Below are 17940 nucleotides of genomic sequence, written 5' to 3'. Positions count from 1 at the left end.
TTCTAGTGTACCTCATCATGGGCTCCTTCCTGGTAAAAATGTCCACCATCCTGATAAATATATGCCCCCATCCTGGTAAATATGTACCACATCCTGGTATATATGCCCCATCCTGGTAAATATATCACTATTATAGGCATCTTCCTGGTATACATGTCCCCATCCTGATATATATGTCTTTATCCTGGACCTCTTCCTGGTATAAATGACCCCATCCTGGTATATATGTCCTTATGTTGGGTCTCTACCTGGTACATTTGTCCTCCATACTGCTATATATGTCTCCCATCCTGGTAAATATGCTCCCCATCCTGACATATATGCCCTCATCCAGGTAAATATGTCCCCTTTATAGGCCTCATCCTGGTATACATGTCCCCATTCTGGTATATATGTCCTTATCCTGGACCCCTTCCTGGTATAAATGTCCCCATCCTGTTATATATGTCCTTATCCTGGGTCCCTTCCTGGTATATATGTTTTCATCCTGGGCCCCATTCTGGTATAGAAAACAAGAATCTGAATAGCTAATCATATGCTAAATATTTGCAAGTCAAAGTTATGTATGGGATAGCCAAGATGATTGTCTATAAAATTAAGGTCATCTCACGCTAGAAGCTGTAGGCGATGGTGAGATATGGAGCCTGAAAGTCAAAAGCTCAAAACATTGTTACCCTTTTGCACATCAGTGTATGTTTTCCCTTCGCTGAATATTTTTGCTGGCTTTAATTCCATGTGGATCTGTTTCTGGAATCTCCAGCTCTTTATATTTGGGATTTTCCTTGGAAGAAAACCTAAGTTGAGTGTCTTCTATTATCTGTGTGTTTTTCTTTCAGCCCTCCTTTCTTTTCACTTTATACAAGCTTCACTAGCTCACACTGGAATTCTGATTGTTACTTCACTCCTTCATCTCCCCTTATAGGTAGTACTTTGTGGCCTCCCCTCAGATCCCTCATAAGGCCTGAGAAATACTTTGATGGCCATTTAGGAAGCCTGGTTCAAAGAGATGCTGTTGTGCGGCTAGGGTCTTTAATCTGGACCAGTTGGGTGCGGCCTCCTTTTACGTTTCCCATTTGAGTGTTATATGTTTATAACACTTAATAATCCTCACTTCTCAGCATACATTGCTTCTGCTGTTGTCCAATGGCTTTCTGCTCTGAAAAGCAAGCCTACCAATTTGTTACACATTTTCACAGACCCAGCCTAATTTCTGGAGAGGAATCAAGACCTTCTATTTCCTGTAGAGAGATAAATACCCAACCCTACTTTTTGTAGAGACATGAAAACCTACTCCCAATTCCCGTGTGGACAAAGACAACTCCTCACATCATGTAAAGAGATAAAGATCCACCCCCACTTCTGTTGCAGCAAAAAAGACCAACCCTCATTACATGAGGAGACATGAAGACCCACTCTCACTTCCAGTACATGGGTAAATACCAGCCCCCACTTCCTGCAGAGAAGGAAATACCCATCCTGTCAAGCTGTAGTGAGGAAATTACTTACTCCCACTTCCTGTAGAGAGCTAAGACCTGCCTCCACTTCCTGTAGAGAGCTAGTACCTGCCTCCACTTCCTGTAGAGAGCTAAGACCTGCCTCCACTTCCTGTAGAGAGCTAAGACCTGCCTCCACTTCCTGTAGAGAGCTAAGACCTGCCTCCACTTCCTGTAGAGAGCTAGGACTTGCCTCCACTTCCTGTAGAGAGCTAGGACTTACCTCCACTTCCTGTAGGGAGCTAAGACCTGCCTCCACTTACTGTCGAGAGCTAAGACCTGCCTCCACTTCCTGTAGAGAGCTAGTACCTGCCTCCACTTCCTGTAGAGAGCTAAGACCTGCCTCCACTTACTGTAGAGAGCTAAGACCTGCCTCCACTTCCTGTACAGAGCTAGGACCTGCCTCTACTTCCTGTAGGGAGCTAAGACCTGCCTCCACTTCCTGTAGAGAGCTAAGACCTGCCTCCCCTTCCTGTAAAGAGATAAAGACCCACCCACATTTACTGTAGAAAAATAAAGATCTGCCACTACCTCATGTAGAGAGCTAAGACCCCACTCCTCTTCCTGTAGCACAATAAATACCCACTCCTACTTTCTGTAGAGATCTAAGACCCGCCTCCTCTTCCTGTAGAGAGATAAAAACCTTCCCCCACTTCCCATAAAGAGACAAAGACCCACTCTATTTCCTGTAGAGAGTGATAAAGTTCCACCTCATTCTAATAAAGAGCTAAAGATCCACCCCATCTTTCTGTAGAGAGTTAAAGATCTGCCCATTGCTATACAGCAATAAAGGCCAACCTTATCTTTGTTTAGAGAAATAAAGATCCACCCCATTCATAGAGAGTGATAAAGGCCTACACACACTTCCTGTAGAGGGATAAAGACAAATCCTGACTTCTTGTAGAGAGATAAAGCCCTCCCCCACAAAACCTACGCACAATTCCTGTAGAGAGATAAAAGCCCTCCCCCACTTCCTCTAAATAAAAACCTGCCCCCACTTGCTGTAATGAAATAAAGACCTCCACCCACTTCCTGTAGAGGGATAAAGACCCATCCTGACTTCCTTTGGAGAGATAGAGACCTGCCTCCATTCCTATAGAGAGATAAAGACCTGCAACCATTCCTATAGAGAGTTAAAACTCGGTACCTACTTCCTATAAAGAAATAAAGACTCTCCCCCATTTCTTGTAGAGAGATAAAAGCCCCCTTCCACTCTCTACTTCCTGTAGAGAAATAAAGGTCTGCCTCAATTTCCTGTAGCGGGATAAAGACTCATCCTGACTTCCTGTAGAGAGAAAAAGACCTTCCCCCATTCCTACAGAGAGATAAACATGTGCCCTCATTCCTATAGAGAGATAAAGCCCTGCACCCACTTCCTGTAGAGGGATAAAGGCCCACCCCCACTTTCTGTAGAGAGATAAAGACCTACACCCACTTCCTGTAGAGAGATAAAGACCTGCACCCACTTCCTGTAGAGAGATAAAGACCTACACTCACTCCCTGTAGAGGGATAAAGACCTGCACTCACTTCCTGTAGAGAGATAAAAACCTGCACCCACTTCCTGTAGAGAGATAAAAACCTGCACCCACTTCCTGTAGAGAGATAAAAACCTGCACCCACTTCCTGTAGAGAGATAAAAACCTGCCCCTACTTCCTGTAGAGAAATAAAGACCTACACCCACTTCCTGTAGAGAGATAAAGACCTACACCCACTTCCTGTAGAGAGATAAAGACCTGCACCCACTTTCTGTAGAGAGATAAAGACCTGCCCCCACACTTCCTGTAGAGGGATAAAGACCTACACCCACTTCCTGTAGAGAGATAAATACCTTCCCCCATTCCTACAGAGAGATAAACATGTGCCCTCATTCCTATAGAGAGATAAAGACCTGCACCCACTTCCTGTAGAGGGATAAAGGCCCACCCCCACTTTCTGTAGAGAGATAAAGACCTACACCCACTTCCTGTAGAGAGATAAAGACCTGCACCCACTTTCTGTAGAGAGATAAAGACCTGCCCCCACACTTCCTGTAGAGGGATAAAGACCTACACCCACTTCCTGTAGAGAGATAAAGACCTTCCCCCATTCCTACAGAGAGATAAACATGTGCCCTCATTCCTATAGAGAGATAAAGACCTGCACCCACTTCCTGTAGAGGGATAAAGGCCCACCCCCACTTTCTGTAGAGAGATAAAGACCTACACCCACTCCCTGTAGAGAGATAAAGACCTACACCCACTCCCTGTAGAGGGATAAAGACCTGCACCCACTTCCTGTAGAGGGATAAAGGCCCACCCCCACTTTCTGTAGAGAGATAAAGACCTACACCCACTCCCTGTAGAGAGATAAAGACCTACACCCACTCCCTGTAGAGGGATAAAGACCTGCACCCACTTCCTGTAGAGAGATAAAAACCTGCACCCACTTCCTGTAGAGAGATAAAAACCTGCACCCACTTCCTGTAGAGAGATGAAAACCTGCATCCACTTCCTGTAGAGAGATAAAAACCTGCCCCTACTTCCTGTAGAGAGATAAAGACCTACACCCACTTCCTGTAGAGAGATAAAGACCTACACCCACTTCCTGTAGAGAGATAAAGACCTGCACCCACTTTCTGTAGAGAGATAAAGACCTGCCCCCACACTTCCTGTAGAGGGATAAAGACCTACACCCACTTCCTGTAGAGAGATAAAGACCTGTACCCACTTTCTGTAGAGAGATAAAGGCCCATCCCCACTTCCTGTAGCTAGATAATAGCCCACCCCCACTTTCTGTAGAGGGATAAAGACCTGCCCCATTCTTATAAAGAGATAAGATATGCTGCCACTTCCTGTAGAGAGATAAAGACCCATACCCACTTCCTGTAGATAAAGGCCTTTTACCACTTCTTGTACAGAGACAAAACCCACCACCTCTTTAGTCGCTCTCAGTTTATGTGCTGCTAGAGGTAGTTTACACAAGACAACAGTCATTGAACTGTAAGTTAGACAGAATGGACACATCTAATGGTGGCACTTTGGAGTGATATTTCGGGCTGAAATAAGCCAGAGTTTATTGAAACAACATTGACTAGATGGATTATCAGATTCCAGATTAAAGTACCATATATTAATTTCTAGAGAAAAGTTTGAAGGCAGAGAATGGAGAGCCAGATGCGTCCTGTAGAGTGGGTGAGACCCAGTTTGGGGGATCAGCTGCGCCTGAACGCTGCTGCTGAACTTCGAGAGTCACATGTGTTCAGCCTAAATCAGTGTGACACGCTGCCGCCAGCCATAGTTTCAGTCGAGTGATTTAGAATCCTGGTCACATTACGAATTCTATTAACCCATTGAAGATCTTATGTGCTCTATATGTTGTTCTTAATATATAGTGCTGAGGATCTAATATAGCCAAACTGTTCCTCTTAAAATCTCAGCTTAAAAGTCATCTATCATATCAGAAGATTGTCCTGTAAGATTCTGGAATTGTCGTATAACCGAAACATGAAATGAAAACCACAGTAATGGACATTGCAAAGGTGGCAGAATTCGGTACTTACTTACAGCCTGTATTATTTAAGGTGGTCTGGAGTCTATATTTTTTTATTTAGGGGCTCTGTATTAGTTTACATTATCTAGTCCAAGGTCTTTATAGGTTTAGGGAGTCTGATCTAGAGTCTACATTAGTTTCGGTAGTCTGGTCTGAGTTCTGTATTAGTTTAGGGGATTACCCTGGTGTCTGTTTTAGTTTAGGGGGTCTGGTCTGAGATCTGTATTACTTTACATGGTCTGGTTTGGGGTCCAAATTAGTTTCTAGAGTATGGATTTAGTAGTCTTAATGTGCGGTCTGCATTAGTTTACAGGACTTGTCTGGGTTCTGTATTGGAGGTCTGGCCTGGGGGTTGTAAGTTGATTAAAAGTGGGGTTCTGATTTGAGGTCTGAATAAGTTTAAGTTTAGGATGTCTTGTCTGAGGTTTTTATTAGTTTAAGGGGTCTGGTATCTGTATTACTTTAGTGGGCCTAGTCTGGCATCTGTATTAGTTTAGGGAGGCGAGGTATGTCTGGTATCTATATTTGTTTAGGGGTTTGTAGTTATGTTGAGGGTTAGTATTAGTTAGGGTTAGGAGTCAGCTTGAGCGAGTCTGTATTTGTTTAGCCAATTTCGTGTAGGAATGAACTTAGGTGGTCTTGGGACTGTATTTATGAGGTTTGTACTCTGTATAATTTTATAGGGTCTAGTATGGGTTTATATTTATTTAGGAGGTCTGTTTTTGTTTAGGTAGTCTAGTTTGTGATCTGTAATTTATTGAGGGGGTCCAGATTTCTATTTAGGAGTTATGATGTCTGTATATGCCTACAGGTCTGGTCTTGGTTCTGTATCTGTTTAGTTGTTTTGGCCACAGAATTTCCCTGATGTCGGATCTCAGTTAATGACAGTATTGGCTATATTACTGTCCTACAATAATAATGGCACAGTACAGATGACGCAGTTATCAGTGGGATGAGGGGCCGATTGTCAGTTGTTATGGGGCCGGTAAGATTCCCATAGACTCCCTTGTCCATGACTTGTTTTTACTTACGTGACTTCTTTCAATGTTTTGCGCAGAATATGCTCATTAGACGTAGCAGCTTTTATACTGCAGCATTTTATATACCGTCCTTGTCCTTTCCGTGCACTACAGAATGTATCAATACAATCACATCTTTTATTTCATATAATGCCTATGTGATGAAACGCTGAGCATATCTAAAGTGCAAGGACGTTCATTCTGCCATTAAGAAGGGCCTGGAGAAGAACAATGACTAAAATATCAGCTTTTTTCCAGGGTCAACGATTGTATTCTCCGAGTGAATGAAGTGGATGTTTCTGAAGTGTCGCACAGTCGAGCGGTGGAAGCATTGAAAGAAGCCGGTTCCATTGTCCGCCTCTACGTCCGCAGGAGAAGACCTATCTTGGAAACTGTTGTAGAAATTAAACTTTTTAAAGGGCCGAAAGGTAAATTTTCACCATGACTTGATAATTTCATAGTAACTTTGCCTAAAACTATGAGGTTGGGATCACATGTAGCGGTAGTAGGCCAGTCAATGACCACTGAGTTTTTACAAGTCAACATATTTTCATCTGTAAAACATATGTGGCCAATATCCACCCCGCAAAAGTGTGCCAGTTCAGACCAAAATGATTGGTTGGGTGCCACGCTACCACTATATGTGAATCCAGCCTTATAAGAGATGTAGTTTTGAATGTGATGGTGAAAAACATCAAAAAGAACCTGTCACTTGCCTTTAATATGTAATTATTCTGAATTCGGCATTGTTTTTCTTTTGTCCCTGCGTCTTTCCATTATTGAGATATGGCCTTCTATTACTTGTATATAAGCCTAATCTTTTTAGACAAGTAGGTGTGGTCTTCAAGAAGAAACTAAAAAAAAATGACTTGAGGACCATGCCCATTTGGCCAATAAATAGACATATAAGGTCTTATTTCGGAAACAAAGATGCCTAAGTATACAAAAACATATTCATGGCAAGTGACATATCTTCTTGAAAGGTAAATATGCCATATAGGCATGTCATAAGTTCATATCCGATGAATACCCAAAAGGATTAGGCAACAGTAGTCTGTCCCTTTAACACTGCTTGGAGATTTCAATCAATGGTCCATTAATCTGGCAAATCCCAGCAATCTGTGTAATTGCTAGGAATAATCATGGATTATACTGTCAGTGGCCACTACAGGGGAAATCTAGTATTAATCTGTAACTTTCCTTAACCAAGAATCAGCAAAAACATTAGCACATGCCCTCATCCTCTCCTGCCTTGACTACTGCAACCTCCTGCTCTCTGGCCTCCCTTCCAACGCTCTTGCACCCCTCCAATCTATCCTAAACTCTGCGGCCCGCTTAATCCACCTTTCTCCCCGCTATTCCCCGGCTTCTCCTCTCTGCCAATCCCTTCACTGGCTTCCCATTGCCCAAAGACTTCAGTTCAAAACATTAACCATGACATACAAAGCCATCCACAACCTGTCTCCTGCTTATATCTGTGACCTAGTCTCCCGATACCTACCTCCACGCAACCTCAGATCCTCACAAGATCTCCTCCTCTACTCCTCTCTTATCTCCTCTTCCCACAATCGCATACAAGATTTCTCCCGTGCCTCCCCCCTACTCTGGAACGCTCTACCACAGCATATCAGACTCTCCCCTACCAAGGAAAGCTTAGAAACCTGAAGACCCATCTCTTCCAACAAGCCTACAACCTATAATAACCCTCAGTCCAGTACACCACTGCACAACCAGCTCTGTCCTCACCTATTGTACCATCACCCATTCCCTGTAGACTGTGAGCCCTCATGGGCAGGGTCCTCTTTCCTCCTATACCAGTCTGTTTTGTACTCTTCATGATTGTTGTACTAGTTTTTATGTATACCCTTTTCACATGTAAAGCACCATGGAATAAATGGCACTATAATAATAATTTAAAGAGGACCTATCACCAGGCAAAAAGTGCTTTTGCCTTATTCAGACTCCTCCTCTAAGTGTTATTTTGTTAAAATTCACCTTACGGGTCAAGAAATATTGGCCTTTTCATTTAGTGCTAATTTGTATGCTATTTTCTAAGGGGGCGTGGCACTCAGGATCCTCTGGGGTGTGTGCATAGGCTGTGCTGCATAATTACTCTGTGAACCTGTTATGGGTGTGACAGCCAGTCCTGTGGTGTCCGGCAATAGAAGCTCACAGCGTTTGGCTGTGCAGAATGCTCCCTGACTTTCTATTGTTCCTGCTGTCACTATTGAGTGTTCTGGTATCTATCCTTTTACCTTTAAGACCCGGTGGAGCCAGTCTTTCCTTCAGCTGCTTGTCATTTGTATTTCCTCTTGGGTTTAAATACTATCATTTTCACTTGACTGGTGCTGGTAATATTATTCAGGACATTCAAGCTTTGGATGCAAGCAGGCAGCTTGCACTAATCTGTGGTATTGTTGATGAAACTTTTCTGAACTTCTACTTGAGTCATCTTTAGATAAGTAGTAGTTCATGCACTTTCCCCCTGTGTCCACCTTGTGTCTTCTTTAGTGTTTAGTGAGGTTGACGAAGAGCTCATCCCATCCATTCCCTATTTAGGGCCCAGCACTAGGGATACCTAGAGTCAGGTATCCGGCTTGGCGCATAGGTGCGGAACCTATCTAGGGTGGTGAGGAACCCTACGGACCAGCGGTAGGTTCAATCAGGGGTCAGCAACTCCCCCTTCCCTAGATGCAGGGTTTACCTTCCCTTTTGCCATTCGCTTGGTTCTTCCACCTACCTAGCGTGACAGAACCACACTCCCTTGGTAAATACCATCAAAATTAGCACTAAATTTAAAAGCCTGTCTCTGGTACCCGATGGAGGATTAAAATATAATACTCAGAAGTAGAAACTGGACAATTATCACCCGGTGTCTGGAATGTGAGACCCTTCTCTTTGATGATATTTTCATATTGTGTAGGATAAGAGGTTGCCTTTATGAGTCTTCCACTCTAACCTTTGATTGTTCACAAATGGTGTTTTCTTCCCGGTTCTCTCCAGGTTTGGGTTTCAGTATTGCTGGAGGAGTCGGAAATCAACACATTCCCGGAGACAACAGCATTTATGTAACCAAAATTATCGAAGGAGGAGCAGCACAAAAAGATGGACGACTACAAGTGGGGGATAGGTTACTTATGGTGAGAGAACCTAGTGAACCCCCTTCAATCTGACACTCGTCAAATCCATGCCTTCACTAAAAAATGACCAATGAAACATTGGGTGCCCGTTGACCAGTAGAGGTCGTCAAGACTAAGACTACTCATAGGAGATCTAACTGTGTCTCCTCTTCCCCAATCAGTCTAAAAACATTTCAATTTGTTTTTTTAACGAGTGGTCTCTAACCTGTGTCTCTCCAACTCCATATCTGGAACATCTACATAGCTGAGAGCCATAGTTTTAGGATCACTACCCTGAGTATCCACTACCCTATCGTAGGAGAGTAATATAGCCAATAATGTCAATAAATTAGAGCCAACATCAGGGAAATTCTGTGACCAAAACAACTAAACAGATACAGAACCAAGACCAGACCTGTAAGCAGATACAGACATCATAATCCCTTAATAGAGATCTGGACACCCTCAATAAATTACAGATCCCAAACTAGACCCCACTAAACAAGAACAGACCTTCTAAATAAATAAAACCCAGACAAGACCCCATAAAATTATACAGACTTCATAAATAGAATCCCAAGACCACCTAAGTTCATTCCTACACGAGATTGGCTAAACAAATAGACTCACCCAAGCCCCCTAAGTCAATACATAGATATACCTCGATGCTCAAAAGTAATGGATTCTTTTTTTAGCTGCTGTCTAATCCTTGAGGTTCCTCAATGGGGAACGTCCACCACTACTTTATGATTCCCTACTAGGGTCTTACTTTTTTATTTTTTTTTAAACCCCTTTAAAGTTCAATTTACCCATACCACATATGGACGCCACCATTTTTCCTTGGTGACTCTCTGTGATTTTTTTTCTTTTCAGGTAAATAATTACAGTTTAGAAGAAGTCACTCATGAGGAAGCTGTAGCGATTTTGAAGAACACGTCTGACGTAGTTTACCTGAAAGTGGGAAAACCCACAACAATATACATGACAGATCCGTATGGGCCTCCTGATATCACTCACTGTAAGTACCGATGCGCTTACGAAGTTGGAATCGCCTCACATTGGACAATTTAGTTTGATTTCTGTTAGGCACCATTCGGCACAGGGCATGGTTTGAAATTTGCTTGCCGGTAGAGATGAGAAAACCTCCCGAAATTAAGGAGATTAGCTCAAATTTGGCTGAGAAATTCAATGGAGTGTTTAAAAAATACTAAAATATTATACTCCCATGACCCCTCACCTTTCCTGCCTATGCAGCTCTCTGCCTGGTCCTCTGCTTATCCCCGCCTGGTCCTCCACTCGCTCTCTATGGTCTCCACATGGGATTTGATGCACATCGTATTTGTCAATGATGTGTGTCCAGCCTAGTTAGGTCCCCAATTCCCTGTCCAGATCCCCCAAAAAATCTTTTATGAAACCAACAGATGGCACGGTCTGGTCCTCTGGGCATCTCAGATCTTGATCCGACGCCTCCCCTCTTCCTACAATGGTCATCCTCAGTTTTCTTCATGTGGATAACAGATCCTACGTCATTCACAAAGTGTCCCACAATCGCATTCCTGCGCAAGTTCACTTCTTTCTGCCCTGCCAAGGACAGGGCAAATTTCTGTAGTTTGCATGCGCCGAAATGACCCAGAAGTATATCCGGCGCATGAGCACTACAGCACTTTGCTATTCCCTTGACAGAGCAGAGAGGAGTACACTAGTGCAGGAAGCATGATTGACGGACACTATGTGGACGCGTCATTTACATGAAGCAAGCTGGCGGACAACCATTGTAGGAAGAGAGGAAACGCCCGATCAAGCCCAGAGACGCCCATCGAACTGGACCTTTGCCGTATTTGGGTATAATAAAAGGGGATCTGCAGAGGCAATTGAGAACTTTTGTACAGCATTCTAGTGTACCGGAAAAGAGGCTTTAAAGGTGGTGGCTGCACTTTGTATGGGGAAAACCTGGTAACAGGTTCCCTTTAAAATGTATTTTTTTAAGGTTATTTCATACATGGGCATATTTAGTAAAAAGTAACCACCTATCTACAAGAGATGAGCGAACCCGTATGGTAAAGTTTGGGGTTTGTACCGAACTTACAAGATAATGTGTTTGAGCTTGAAGTTTAGGTGCGTTATGCATGCTAACCACTTGATCGAGCATCGCTGTGCTCGGGTACACTCAGTGCTCAGCGTAGTGCGAGCCACTTGCAATGTCTGGTGGTAAAATTAGCGATATCGAATGTAGAAAAACTCCGAAAAATCCCTCCTCCATACATGCTCTGTTTATGGCTAGCTGTAGGTGGGTGGAGAGCACAACTGCCCAATCAGTAACTTCCCATGGGGTCGTGACCAGATCCCGAAATTAACGTTATCTAAAATCCGGTTGAACCCCCCAAAGCCACACGTCAACGGGTCCACCAGGAACGTACATAGAAATCAAGGGGCCACATAGCAGAATTGCTAATTTGCCCCCCAACCCCCCAAAAAAATAAAAAATATTCGGCTGGATCACAGAAGAGAAAATTTCACAGCTTTACAAAGTAATTTTCCTCCTATTGAAGCCCCTAGTTTCCCTTTTCATTTCAGCCATAAAGTGTGATGGCAACAAAAGTGCCCCACAAACACTGTAGGACAGTAAATTCTTCCACTGGACCTCTCACACACACACACATACACACACACACACACACACACACACACACACACATACATACATACATACATACATACACACACACACACACACACACACACACACACACACATATATACACACTATGATGACCCTACTGTACCCCCTTCAACTACCCCAGCAATGAATGGTGACCCCCAACACAGTTAGATCCCCAACTGTGACCCCCACACAGCCCTCCATGCGGTATAATGGGCCTACATACAGTATAATGGCTCTTTCTATCTCTCTCCAAATAGTATAATGGCCCCCACACAGCCCTCCACACAGTATGATAGACCCCTCACAAACCTTCACACAGTATAGTGGCCCTCATATAACTCTAGATAAAGTATAAAGGATCTCTCATAGCTCTCCAAATATTATAATGGTCCCACAAAGCCTTCCATATGTTATAATGAGCCTCACATAGTCACAAAGTCCTTCATATAGTAATGGACCCCACACAGTCCTCAATATCATCTAATGCACCCCATAGGCCTCCACATACTATCATACACTCTCCAAATTCCTCCATATAGCATTGTGCTGCACCACATAGCATTGTGCTGCCCCACATAGTATTATACACCCCCACATAGTATTATGTACTACCATATACTATTATACACCTCCCACATAGCATTATGCAGTCCCACATAGCATTATGCACCCTCCCCATAGCATTATGCACCCTCCACAGAGCATAATGCTGACCCACAAAGCATTATGCAGCCCACATAGTAGTATGCACTCCCACATAGTATTATGCACTCCCTACATAGCATTGTGCAGCCCCACATAGTATTATGCACCCCCACATATCATTATACACTCCCACATAGCATTATGCACTTCCCACATAGCAGTCTGCACCTCCCACATAGCATTATGCAGCCCCAGATAGCATTATGCATCCCACATACCATTATACACCCCACATAGTATTATACACTCCCACATAGCATTATGCATCTCCACCGTGTACTGAATAAATACAAACTCACCTCTCCTCGGTCCCCTGCTGTGGCTCCTCGTTCGCCCGCTGTGTCTGTGATCTGCACATCTCTACACAGTGGCTTGCAGTAGTGACATCACCACTGTGCTGAGCTGTCAGAGCACAGACTAAGCGGGACAATGCTGAGCAGGCGCACTGCACTCTGTCTGTGATGCCGATACTCTTGAAAGTGCAATCCTGGATGGGGACCCAGTGCTGGTGCTGACACTGTAGACAGTCGCCACCGGGCACCCCGCAGATCATGAACCCCATAGCAGTGGCGTGGCCTGCCTGTATTGGTGGTACGCCACTGGGGTCCTCTCAATCTTCATCTCTAGTGGTAACTTGTCGATTAGTGGAGAACAGACCACAGGGAGAACAGTGGGGAACTTTTATCCAGAATGGAGTGATCGTGCTAATGCTCGACCACCACTCCTTTAATTCCCTGTGGGGCTGCCAAGTGTTACAAAGAATCTCATAGACAATGAGAGGAGCAGTGGCACCTGTGCTGCTACTCCATTGTATGTCAGGTAATAAAAAAAAAAATCTGTTTTTTGGCACACCCACCAATCAGAACATTCGAACAACCCCTTCAAAGTCTATACAACTTCACTCAAGTTTTTGTGGCCTGGATCATATCTGGTAATTAATGGGATGCGCAAGGTCTATGTTGGTCCACCATAAGTGATCATAGTAGATAACCCCTCGGGTATCATTTCTCCTTGTGAAGACTGCCAATCTGGTGTATGGAGCTTTCTTGACCATGGGAAGAGAAGGTATGCAATTTAGCTTTCCCCGAAGAGGAAGAAAGCTAAACCTCTCCTGCCACCTTTCGGTGGTACATACCCCATAAGTCAATGTCACCCCGGGCTCTAGATGCCGTGCCGTGGGGCCTGTTGTAACTCTTTCCTTTCCTACTCTGTAGCATACTCGCCACCTCTGGAGAGCCACATCCTCAGCACTGCAAACAATGGCACCTTGGAATACAAGAGCTCATTGCCACCAATCTCTCCGGGAAGATACTCTCCAATCCCAAAGCACATGCTTGTGGAGGATGACTACACCAGGTCAGAAAACGCCTTTCATATCTATTATTTCTAATACGAGCAGCCTTATAGCAGCAGTATCATTTTGTCAGGACGCCTCCTTAAATTGACAGTGACATTTGTGATGGTTTTTTGCATTGGACTTATACTTGAGGAATTGCTGAACGCGCTCCAAGCTTTACCATTCTTTGTGCTTTACCGACTGGGAAATGCTGTAACTTACCGAAATAAATACGGGAACTTTACCCTGAGTTTCTCCTTTACTGACAGTGTATGGTCAATTCATTGTGGCTTATGGCGCTTGGGTATGAAACGTTTCTCTCCATTTCTTACGGCACGGGAAGGGGGCGCCTCTGGCGGCGTAGTGTGCCCAATAGCTCATCGTAACGCATCCTTTTGTGTGCGGCTTTGGAGGTGGATGTGGCCCCCTGACCTCTTGGGCCCCAATGGCATGTCCGCCCCTACCTTACGGGGCTGTGTTGTACTTGGATCACTTGGGAGTTTTTGGGAAATTTGCCGTTTCTTTCTTAAGACTCCTTACTTATATTTACGTTACTGGCTACCATTTTCCTTTTTGTGATTGAGGAAACTGTAGCTTTCAACCCCTGGTACCGAAACCAAGAGAAATAAAATGGCCAGAGATTTTGGATCCCTAGATTTAAATGTTCAATAAGCTTTTGCATGAATTATTTTTCTAGTAAGTGTTTTATCTCACCCCAGAGCTGGACTCACAACTACAAAGATGGACTGTCAGCTCACTGAGGGATCAGATTACAAAGATTATTGAAGTCTATAGAGAGGGGAGGGAGACAAAGACAGATCATGCTGCAGATTTGCTAGTAAGTGTTTTATCTCACCTCAGAGCTGGACTCACAACTACAAAGATGGACTGTCAGCTCACTGAGGGATCACATTACAAGATAATTGAAGTCTATAAAGAGGGGAGGGAGGAAGGAGACATAGACAGATCATGCTGCAGATTTGCTAGTAAGTGTTTTATCTCACCCCAGAGCTGGACTCACAACTACAAAGATGGACTGTCAGCTCACTGAGGGATCAAATTACAAAGATTATTGAAGTCTATAGAGAGGGGAGGGAGACAAAGACAGATCATGCTGCAGATTTGCTAGTAAGTGTTTTATCTCACCTCAGAGCTGGACTCACAACTACAAAGATGGACTGTCAGCTCACTGAGGGATCAGATTACAAAGATTATTGAAGTCTATAGAGAGGGGAGGGAGACAAAGACAGATCATGCTGCAGATTTGCTAGTAAGTGTTTTAGCTCACCTCAGAGCTGGACTCACAACTACAAAGATGAACTGTCAACTCACTAAGGGATCAGATTACAAAGATTACTGAAGTCTATAGACCAGGGAGACACAGACAGATCATGCTGCAGACATGCTAGTAAGTGTTTTATCTCACCCTTGAGCTGGACTCACAACTACAATCTAAAAAGATGGACTGTCAACTCACTAAGGAATCAGATTACAAATATTACTAAAGTCCATAGCGCAGGGAGGAGGGAGACACAGACAGATCATGTTGCAGACATGCTAGTAAGTGTTTTATCTCTTCCCTGAGCTGCAGATTTGCTAGCAAGTGTTTTATCTCACCCCACAGCTGAGCTCACAGCTACAAACTACAAAGATGGACTGTCAACTCACTGATGGATTAGATTGCAAAAATTACTGAAGTCTATAGAACAGGGAGGGAGGAGGAAGACACAGATAGATCATGTTGCAGATTTGTTAGTAAGTTTTTTATCTCACCCCAGAGCTGGGCTCACAACTACAATCTACAAAGATGGACTGTTAATTCACTGAAGGATCAGATTTCAAAGATTATTTTAAGTGTATAGAGAGGGGAAGGAGAAGGTAGACACAGACAGATCATGTTGCATATTTGCTAGTAAGTGTTTTATCTCACCTAAGAGCTGAACTCACAAGTACAATTACAAACCGCAAAGATGGACTGTCAACTCACTGAGAGATCAGGTTTCAAAGATTATTGAAGTCTACAAAGAGGGGAGGGAGGAGGGAGGTGCATACAGATCATGTTGCATATTTGCTAGTAAGTGTTTTATCTCACCCCACAACTGGATTCACAACTAGCAACTAGAAGTACAAACTGCAAAGATAGACTGACAACTCACTCAGGGATCAGATTACAAAGATTATTGAAGTCTATAGAGCAGGGAGGAAGGAGGGAGACACAGACAGATCATGCTGCAGATTTGCTAGCAAGTGTTGTATCTTACCCCAAAGATGAGCTCACAACTACAAACTACAAAGATGGACTGTCAACTCACCGAGGGATCAGATTACAGATTACAAGGATTATTAAAGTCTATAAAGAGGGGAGGGAGACACAGGCAGATCATGCTGCAGATTTGCTAGTAAGTGTTTTAGCTCACCTTAGAGCTGGACCCACAACTACAAAGATGGACCTTCAACTCACTAAGGGATCAGATTACAAAAATTACTGAAGTCTATAGAGCAGGGAGACACAGACAGATCATGTTGCAGATTTGTTAGTAAGTGTTTTATCTCACCCCAAAGCTGAGCTCACAAGTAGAAACTACAAAGATAGACTGTTAACTCACTGAGGGATCATATTACAAAGATTATTAAAGTCTATAAAGATTATTTGAAGTGTATTGAGAGGAGAAGTAAATATGCTAGTAAGTGTTCTATCTCACCTTAGAGCTGAATTCACAAGTGCAATTAAAAACTGCAAAGATGGCCTGTCAACTCACTGAGGAATCATATTACAAAGATTATTAAAGTCTATAAAGAGGAGAGGAAGGAGGGAGACACGGACAGATCATGCTGCAGATTTGTTACTAAGTGTTTTAGCTCACCTCATATCTGGAATCACAACTACAAAGATGAACCGTCAACTCACTAAGGGATCAGATTACAAAGATTACTGAAGTCTATAGAGCAGGGGGACACAGACAGATCATGCTGCAGACATGCTAGTAAGGGTTTTATCTCACCCTTGAGCTGGACTCACAACTACAATCTAAAAAGATGGACTGTAAACTCACTGAGGGATCAGATTACAAAGGTTATTGAAGTCTATAGAGCAGGGAGACACAGACAGATCATGCTGCAGACATGCTAGTAAGTGTTTTATCTCACCCTTGAGCTGGACTCACAACTACAATCTAAAAAGATGGACTGTCAACTCACTAAGGGATCAGATTACAAATATTACTAAAGTCCATAGCGCAGGGAGGAGAGAGACACAGACAGATCATGTTGCAGACATGCTAGTAAGTGTTTTATCTCACCCTTGAGCTGCACTCACAACTACAATCTACAAAGATGGACTGTAAACTCACTGAGGGATCAGATTGCAAAGATTATTGAAGTCTATAGAGCAGGGAGGGGGGAGGGAGACACAGACAGATCATACTACAGATTTGCTAGTAAGTGTTGTATCTCACCCTTGAGCTGGACTCACAACAACAATCTACAAATATGGACTGCTAACTCACTGAGAGCAGATTGCAAAGATTATTTGAAGTTTATAGAGAGGGGAAGGAGGAGGTAGACACAGACAGATCATGCTGCAAATTTCCTAGTAAGTGTTTTATCTCACCCTAGCGCTGAACTCACAAGTACAATTACAAACTGCAAAGATGGACTGTCAACTCACTGAGAGATCAGATTACAAACATTATTGATGTTTATAGAGAGGGGAGGAAGGAGGGAAACACAGACAGATCATGCTGCAGGCATGCTAGTAAGTGTTTTATCTCTGCCCTGAGCACGACTCACAACTACAAACTACAAAGATGGACTGTGAACTCACTGAGGCATCAGATTACAAAGATTATTGAGGTCTATAAAGAGGGGAGGAAGAAGGAAGGTGCAGACAGAACATGTTGCATATTTGCTAGTAAGTGTGTTATCTCACCCCAGCGCTGGACTCACAACTGGAACTACAAACTACAAAGATAGACTGACAACTCACTGAGGGATCAGACTACAAAGAATATTAAAGTGTACAGAGAGGGGAGGGAGACACAGACAGATCCTGCTACAGATTTCCTAGTAAGTGTTTT

General features: G+C 43.5%; 1 protein-coding gene across 9 annotated transcripts in view; it reads left to right on the top strand.

Annotated features, from left to right (window-relative positions):
• Nucleotides 1-17940, top strand: part of DLG2 (discs large MAGUK scaffold protein 2) — a 1610676-nt gene that overhangs the window by 1099426 nt on the left and 493310 nt on the right. For all 9 annotated transcript variants that reach the window (XM_075337519.1, XM_075337521.1, XM_075337520.1 and 6 more), the window contains 4 exons: nucleotides 6301-6470; nucleotides 9046-9182; nucleotides 10035-10179; nucleotides 13743-13884. In XM_075337519.1, coding sequence (XP_075193634.1) covers nucleotides 6301-6470; nucleotides 9046-9182; nucleotides 10035-10179; nucleotides 13743-13884 — 594 coding nt within the window. The remainder of the gene's footprint in view (nucleotides 1-6300; nucleotides 6471-9045; nucleotides 9183-10034; nucleotides 10180-13742; nucleotides 13885-17940) is intronic.

Source organism: Anomaloglossus baeobatrachus, chromosome 2, assembly GCF_048569485.1.
Source record: "Anomaloglossus baeobatrachus isolate aAnoBae1 chromosome 2, aAnoBae1.hap1, whole genome shotgun sequence".
Classification (NCBI taxonomy): Eukaryota; Metazoa; Chordata; class Amphibia; order Anura; family Aromobatidae; genus Anomaloglossus; species Anomaloglossus baeobatrachus.
Note: the sequence above shows the minus strand (reverse complement) of the source record. Positions and strands in the feature narration are given on the sequence as shown.